The 8,326-nt window shown below is 47.8% G+C and overlaps 1 protein-coding gene across 1 annotated transcript; it reads right to left on the bottom strand.

The window, feature by feature from the left end:
- Positions 1 to 6,894: 6,894 nt before the first annotated feature.
- Positions 6,895 to 8,070, bottom strand: LOC100282394 (zinc finger, C3HC4 type family protein). The gene has a single exon (NM_001155305.2). It carries the CDS (start codon positions 7,923 to 7,925, stop codon positions 7,368 to 7,370), a length of 558 nt encoding a protein of 185 aa, NP_001148777.1. The 5' UTR covers positions 7,926 to 8,070; the 3' UTR covers positions 6,895 to 7,367.
- Positions 8,071 to 8,326: the final 256 nt, after the last annotated feature.

Raw genomic sequence — 8,326 nt, 5'->3', positions numbered from 1 at the left:
AACTTACCGAGAGAAGAGCTTGATTTTGGGCCTGGAGGTTTGCATAATAGTCTTCCTTCTTCTGGTACTCAGCTTGTTGTACTCAGCTTGTTGCCTCTGGTACTCCCATTATTCCCTCAAAACTGATTGATGATACTCTACCTATTGACGCAACACTGCAAGCTCTATCTCCTGGGCGGATGATCATGAACGGGACGACTATGAAGACGACGATGTGGACTGTCGTCCATGATATCTCAGCTCCCTAGAATCAATCGTAGAATCAAAAATACCCAACCTACAAGAGTGAACCATGCACTTATATAGTAAATCATGGGCTCAGTTGAATCACAAGCATATGAGGATAATTTTGAAATCCAAATCAAATAATCTCATCGTCCATGGGCTTGTCCTCCTGCGCTAGCATATGCTGCCTGAAGGTCGATTGGCTGGCTCCTCCAATCGTACTCCTGTCCATGGCGTTGAACCATCTCCTGCCCATACGAAGCCTGGAGGCAAACAATATCAAATATAAGTGCATCACCAAATTGATGGACAAACACATAATAGAGTACCAAAAACTCACTAGACGATCGGTGGCTGTCTGAGTGCATAAAACATCAGAATTCTGAGGATCAGAACCCCTATGCCCTTGCATATACACCTCAACATCCGTGGGCGTACGCCCGGATTTGACTTCCTGTACATACAAGTTAGAATGACACATTTCTATGTAATTCAAAGTTACAACATACTTTGACATACCATTCGCTTAGCCAAGCGCACATGTCCATTGCTGTCGTAGTTGTGGAACGACTCAGTCCCACGGTTTCCCCTGTTCCTTTCGAAAATGGCACGAAACTCAGGGGAAGCCCACCATCTGCACAAGGCCCAATAACCCTCTAATCGGGTGGCCATCCACGGCACCGACACCTACATGAATTTTTTTCAATAAAGCAAAGACATGGATTCGTGTGATATGAAATGCAATAACTTGTTTACCTCAAGGTATTGCTCCTCCGTAAGGTAAATTGATGACCACTCGGCCTTGGTACTTGGCATCGGTCGATCATCAGCACTTGCTCTGTACCATGCCTTTATAGCCTGAATTCGTGCATAGTACATTGCATCTGCAATGACATCGTTCGCGTTATACTCAAACACGTAACGAGCGTTCATATCATATGATCCATCGTCCGACAACTTGTACCGTTTCTACAAAAAAAATAGTGTTATCATAAAAGCAACCATCCTATCGTAGTCCCCCTCTTCATGTGACTGAACTTCCGATACAATACGAGGAGGTGGGTCCTCACCGTGGTGCACCCACACCTCATAGCCTGGCATATAACCATTCTTGCAAAGATCTATCGACATAGTCCTCATGTCAAGGAAATAAATGTTCCGACACTTGCTACAAGGGCACCTAACATCGGTTCCAGTCTCTGACAGAGCAAAAGCACGGTCGAGAAACACGTCAGTCTTGGCAACCCACTCACTTGATAGAGCACCTCTTTTCTTCCAACCTTCAGACATCCATCAACGATCCTCCTCCATGAGGTAACTGGATTACGTTTACTTGATTATTTAAGTAAATCACCCCTATATCTATAGGAAAGAATAAGTAAATTACGTAGTTCAACTAATAAACTACCACTAAGTAAACTAAAATAACTTATAAACTACCACTAAGTAAACTAATAAACTACCACTAAGTAAACTACCAATAATATATAATATATACGAAATAGCATATAATATATACGAAATAACATTGCCATGAGTGCCAAATTATATAAAATAACCTTATTTCCGAGGACATAATAAAAACCCTTGGAAATTAAAAGTTTAAATTATCTAAAACACCACTAAGTAAACTAAAACAAATTAAATTTATTACATAATCAAATTCCGGCCGTCGGACATAACAAGCTAAACAATATTAAACATACAAAAATTTTAATACTGAAAAAGACAACTACAAAATAATATATACATTGACAAAATTAAAAATACTCACTTATCGGCTTGACGGCGGGACGGTGGTCGGCGTGGGCGGGACGGGGGATGAGTCGGGGCAGTCGGCGTCGGGACAGCTGCCAGGGCGGAAGCGGTGGTGTGGGCACCTGCATGGCGGGCACAGGCGACGGTGGCGGCAGTCACGGGCACGGGCGATGGCGGCGGCTTAAGCAGCGACGGCGGAGGCGATGGCTAAGCAGCGCGGCAGAGAGACAACGGACGCGAAAATGAAACGGCGCACGGTGTCTGGCCCGCGTTAAAAAACATTATGTCCGACGGCTATCAGTTCGGCCGTCGGACGTAAGCTTATGTCCAACGGCTTCTCTGACAGTCGTCGGACATAAGAATTATTTCTGAGGGCCAGCAGAGACCGTCGAACATAAGCTTATGTCCGACGATCTCGTAGATAGCTGTCGGAGATTAGGTGGCCGTCGGATGTGCGTCGTTTTACTGTAGTGGTACTCTTCCCATCGCCTCATGTCGCTTTCGTGTCAACGATTGCATGAAGCATTGATGTTGCTCCACGCGTCTCACCAGCTGTTGATGACGTGACACATGTCTGGTGATGGATGGACGGGGAAGAAGATGATTTGTTGTTTTGGTGAGGATCTGTTGGTAGCCTTCCACGTCCGGGGTACGTGATAGGACGTTGGCGATCTGAGCCAGAACCCTGCCAACTTCGCTCGGCGTGTTCAGGGATCAAGCGAAGTCGCACAGCAGATTCCTTGGAAGGAGTGGCTTCTCGCGTAGAGCCTGGCATCATGGTGCACTCGATCCCGCTTGTGCTCCTAGGCGTGGCGACGATCGTGGCGCTCATGATGCGCCATGTCGTCAGGAGTATCTCCTACTTCAGATGCCTCATCCTGGGATACAGGCTAAGTGGGATCCCGCTCCCTGGCCTTATGGTGACGCCGGATGTTATGGCACCTGTTTCGACGTTGGCGTGCCTCGCACTGTAGGAGCACCTCCCCTAGTACAGTGGGCTCATCGTCCGAGACGGGAGCATCCTCTATTCTTCCCTAGATAAAGAGGACATTTGGGAAGAAGGAGCTTAGGGTTGCTTCCCATGTTCCGGTCGTCTTCCATGCGAGCGGAGCGGCCGAAACAGTCGTTGGTCTTATTCCCGCGGCCAAACCGGTGCCGGGGCTATCTGCTTATTTTCGCCGAGTGATCCGGGTCCACACCCGAGTGGGTGACGTGGATAGAGGGGTCCACCGCGACAGGGTTGCAACCTTAGTCGGTTGACCCACAAGTGCTGTTATGGCCCTAGGTCCGTCCAACGCGGGCGCAATCTTGCGCGAGGCAGAAGTTGGTTGAGGTTTCCGCGCCTTGGAGTTCGTCGGCATAGTTCTTGCTGGAGTCAGGTGAGACGAACCCACCCCCCGCAAATTGGTGCCACCGAAGAAGATCTTTTCTCCGATGGATCCGTGATGCGGTGCAGGACACCTTCTTGTTCTGCAATGCAGTAGAGGGATCCAAAGCAGAACATCTCCCCAGCATTGAAGGAGACCAGAGTGTTGAAGATGATAGCAGTGGAGTCATCGTGGATCAACGTCGCACCCATACCTGACCGCCCACCACGGGGTTCCCCACATGATGCTTTTGAGTAGGACAACGTCGTTGACTGTGAATCGATGGTACGTGCAGGAGCACATTAGATCACATGAGGGTTTATACAGGTTTGGGCCGCTAGAACTTGTAACACCCTACTTCCTGTTGAGGCTATGTATTTGGAATTTCACTGGTGTTCACAGATTACAAGTGAGCTGAGGGTGGCAGAGGATGAGTTCTCCTGCTGATCTAGTAGAGTGTCATTGTCACTATAAGGCTAATGAGCTATGAGGTGGTGCTAGGATGTGACCGGATGAGCTAGGGTGAGATGTTTTCGTAGGGGTACCCCCTCGGCCTTTTATAGATGACTGGAGAGTTATCCCTTTACAAGTTGTGATCACTATCTGCTCTACCTAAATCCTCCTTTAATGTGGCCTGCAGTCCTGTTTATCCAGAGTTTGGTCACTTCTTCGACCGAGTTAACGCCGAGTGTTTAGCCCTTCAGGTGTGCGCAACCTCTTCGTGCATGATATCAGTGTTTTGGTTGCACATAACTCGGTCGTCCAGTCTTCGTCTTCCTAGATCAAGCTCGTCCGGCCTGGTTATGGCCCGAGGGCATGTCTCACTGGACAGGCCATCGAGGGGGGCATCAGGTAGCCTATGAGGTGTTTCTGTGTTCGTGAGGACCCCAGGCATATCTATCTCCCACAATTGTCCACCACTACAAGACAGTGTTGACCAGTCCTAAATAGGGACACACCTAGGGCGTGACATGCCACAACAAGGATCATATTGTGTTTGTGGTGTGGGCGATTCCAGGACTACATGGTAGACTCCCTCCATGCATAGAACGAAGTCCAGCATGTCGAAGAAGCCATGAGAAGGTGTAACCACTTTTTATTCTTGTCCCATAATATAAGGTGTAACCACTTTTTATTCTTGTCCCATAATATAAGGCGTGCTCTCTAGACACATGTATATCAATGCAGTAGTACTATTGTTGATAGACAGAATTAAATGCATTTCTTGGTTCTTAAATCAGAGGTGGTTATGCCTTGTATACTGGGACGGAGGGAGTAATACTTAACGGTCAATGCCAGACAATAGCGATGGTGTTATGAGGAAGTCGCAATGTTGTTGTCCCCCAGCTACAAGACAACATAGGACTACAAACATAATGAAGAAACAACTCGATTACTGCTACAAAAATGAACCCACAAGTTGCAGCAGAATGCTAAAATTTTGGTTCTATTAGGCTTTACTTACCTAACAACTTGTTGTGGTTGCCTATTTATTCTTTCACAATCTTTTCTTTGGTTGATGAAGTTTCTCATGATCAAACATAATCAGCTCGTTTCATGGAAAATATGGAGCACAACATTTTTTAGTGATAGTAGCGTAATCATTTCTAGCTAGTGATGTTTCTTGTGGTTTAGTGAAGCTAGATTTATTTGTAAGAGCAACAATGCAATTCAGGGTTCATACTATGACACTAATGTTCAGTGTAAGAGATATGCCAAAAAAGAGGTGATTTTGATTGGTGATAAATACTACGCGCGAACTTCTAATACTTATGGTTTCTATTGATATTCTAGGCTACGTAGCATAGGTTCATGTATGAGGTGCGATGTTTGTAGTGGTGGTAATGAGTTGTAAATTTTACACTATAAAATTTAAGAATCGAATCGGATTATGATCGAACCCTATTTTTATTCATTTTTGAACTAAAATAAATTAAGGGATCAAACAAATTGTAAATAAACATTTAGATCGTAATCCATTACCATGTTCCCACTCCAGAAACTTGTTAGCTTGGGTAATCTCCAACACGAGTTCATCCACTCGCTTTGCCAAATCAGGTCTCTAGAGATCGCCCTCTGTCTTCATCACCTCGAGCACGCTTAGACGCTCCTCACGGCGCAGAGCCACTACATCCACTTGTTGTTGGATCGCATCACAGCGTGCCGTGAATTGGGTATGAATCTCGTTGCAGCACTCTTCGACATGGCACTCTACATCGTCACAACGCCCGTCGATCTTCTCTAAGAGGCATACTTAATGGATCTAGGATTGTTGTCTCTGCCACCAGATGTTAGCACGTTGGATGGGGAGTATACATGTCAAAATGGGTGGGCCGGACCAACCCGGCCCGAGCCCGGCTAGGCCCGGCACAGATTGAGATCATGCCATCCCGACTCAGATTAGAAAGCGGGTCGTGTCGTGCCGGCCCACGAGCCTCGAGCGAGGCCCAGACACGACACGCTAAGGTATTAACCGTGTCGGGCCGGCCCACGGCACGACGGGTCTAACAGACCTATAATAATATATGGTGTTTAAATGGTAAAAGTATGTTAAAAATATGCATACATGAAGGTTAAAAATATATTGTATCTTATTTATATGAAAATAAAAATAAAAATAAAAACGGGTCATATGGTACCTAGCCCACCGTGTCGCGCCTTAGGCCCAAGCATGGCCCGGTGACTGGGCCGGGCCGGCACGAGCCCGCTTTGCTTCATGCTGTGCCGGGTTTGGACCGGACCAAATCCGTGCAGGGTTTTAGGCCGTCCAGCAAGCCCGGCAAAATATATAATGGGGAGAGTGGGTTGGTGCAGATCGGAGGAGAACTGTTGTGTGATGTCTGCTCGTGTTATAGGTCAGATAACCCTTTCGAGCTCAGCCTACGACGCTCTTACACGGCCCACTCTAGCCCAGTCACATGGACGTTCCTGCGCCTCAGCCGACGCGGGCGTGTTTCGTCGCCTCCCTTCGCTTGCTGTTGTTCTGCACCTTCTGCTTCCATATCTCCGGTGTCCCAACATCGTTGTAGTGGCGCTAACATTCACAAGATTTTCAGACCAACTAAGGTCTAGTTTCGAAACATAAATCCCTTCGGGATTCACAGAGATTGAGGTAAAAATTAGCTTAATTTTCCACTCAATCCTCAGAAATCCCGAGGATAATTTAAGTTTCCAAACTAGCCTTAAACATATTTTGGACAAAAAAATCTAAAGGTTTTTAGTCACTCAATAAAGTAATTGAACAGAGTAAGCAAATGGTGACAGCATAGAGTCAACTGTCAAGCATTTGCTAGTCTTCAGTTATACAGCAGTATGATAGAAGCAGTAGCTGCTCTACGAATCATTGATCTCGAATACAAGAAAAACGTCCGATAGTACTCTGTGAAGCAAACATCAATTTTATCAGAAGAGAAACTGTAACTTATTAGTTCACAAGATTTACAGAAAGACTAATCATATGATCAGGCGTTCAGCAGCAAAAACTAACAGAGTATGGAACTGGCGTCATGCACAGATGCGCTATTGCAAGAACTAGAAAACATTATGGCGAAAAGTTTATACCAAAATCTTGCAATTCTCATCCCAAGATGCCCATTGATCAGTATCAATTTGAACACTGGGGCGCGAGGAAATGGTACAAAGTGCCAAACCAATTAACGAGAATCTATCTGCTATTCGCTTTCATCAGATCATTGGATCTGAGCCAAGAACTAACAGAACATTGCTTAGTTCATCACAAGTGAACGTAGATCAGAACAAAAGAAGAAACAAGCTAAGTTTGTTCAGTTCCGACGTAGCAAAAAAAAAAGTAAATGACTCCATGAGAACCGATCCAGACCATCAGCGAGATGCAATACCCTTTGACCAGTTCCAATAACGCATGCAGAGAAAGAAACGACGAAAGAATCCTTAAAGAACCTCTGGAAGAACTGATCCAAAAGACGCTCCAACACTGTCCCATCCAAGCTCGATCATGCGTCTTTACGACGGAGACCCAAACTGTAGCGCGTCCTGGAATCATATCGACGGTGGATACCGCGGTCTTCCCAGGTCCAACGACAGTCGCCGCTGTGGCCCCTGCTCCGACGACGCCCACCGCCTCGGCTCCTGAGCCTCCAAATCCGACGTCGACGTCGACGTCGACGACTGTGCTGGCAGTGGCACGGGCGCGGTCGGTGGAACCGATGTCGTCGGCGCCTTCCACGGTAACACGGGGTAGACGGGCTTGCAGCAGGAGGGGCAGCGCATGCGGTTCTCGCGGAGCCAGTCGTCGATGTTGCTCATGCACTTGGGACCCTTGCGGAGGTGGAACACGTGACCGCAGGAGAGCGTGCGGACCTCCTCCCGCTGGTCCAGGCTGCGGCCGCACATGGCGCAGTCGTAGGCCAGCGCCTGCCCCAGGGTGGTGACGCCGCCGAGCGTGCAGACGCGCATCCGCCACCATCCTCTCGAGAATCGGCCGTCACGGTAAGCCTTCATGCCCAACCAGCAGCTCACGCCGGTGAAGAGGGCAATGGAGGTGCCGCCGACCGCGGTGCCGATGGCCATCCCGACGGTGCCGCTGTCGTCGGCCATGGCGCCTTCGCTCCTCTTCCCCTTCCTTGCCTCTCCCCCACCCCTATCTCTCTCTCTCTCTCGCTCGATCGCTCGCTCTGGCTTTCTCAATTGTTCGCTCGCGTTGCTTTAGAATTGTTTGCGTTTGGAAGGTGGCAATGGCATTGGCGGTGCCGCGTGCCGGTGGTGGGTATTTGTAGGAGGGTGTTCGGCTGTTCGCTATGCTTAGTCGGTTAATTTTACATGTGGGCCCCAGCCCCCAGGTCACGATCCCAGACACCGGACGCCGCTGGAAGAAGCACAACTGCTGTGAGTAATTGCGTGTCGCTCAAGACATTCTTAACACGTCGCGGCCGGAGATATGGTTTCAGACTTCAAATCAGAGAGCATATATAAGGGAGCAATAAGCAGAAGCATCGTTG

This window comes from Zea mays, chromosome 2 (assembly GCF_902167145.1).
Source record: "Zea mays cultivar B73 chromosome 2, Zm-B73-REFERENCE-NAM-5.0, whole genome shotgun sequence".
NCBI classification, from domain to species: Eukaryota; Viridiplantae; Streptophyta; class Magnoliopsida; order Poales; family Poaceae; genus Zea; species Zea mays.
Note: the sequence above shows the minus strand (reverse complement) of the source record. Positions and strands in the feature narration are given on the sequence as shown.

What these genes read in the sequence shown, in the direction of transcription:
- LOC100282394 (NM_001155305.2), bottom strand. Translation starts at nt 7,925, where the DNA reads ATGGCCGACGACAGCGGCACCGTCGGGATGGCCATCGGCACCGCGGTC.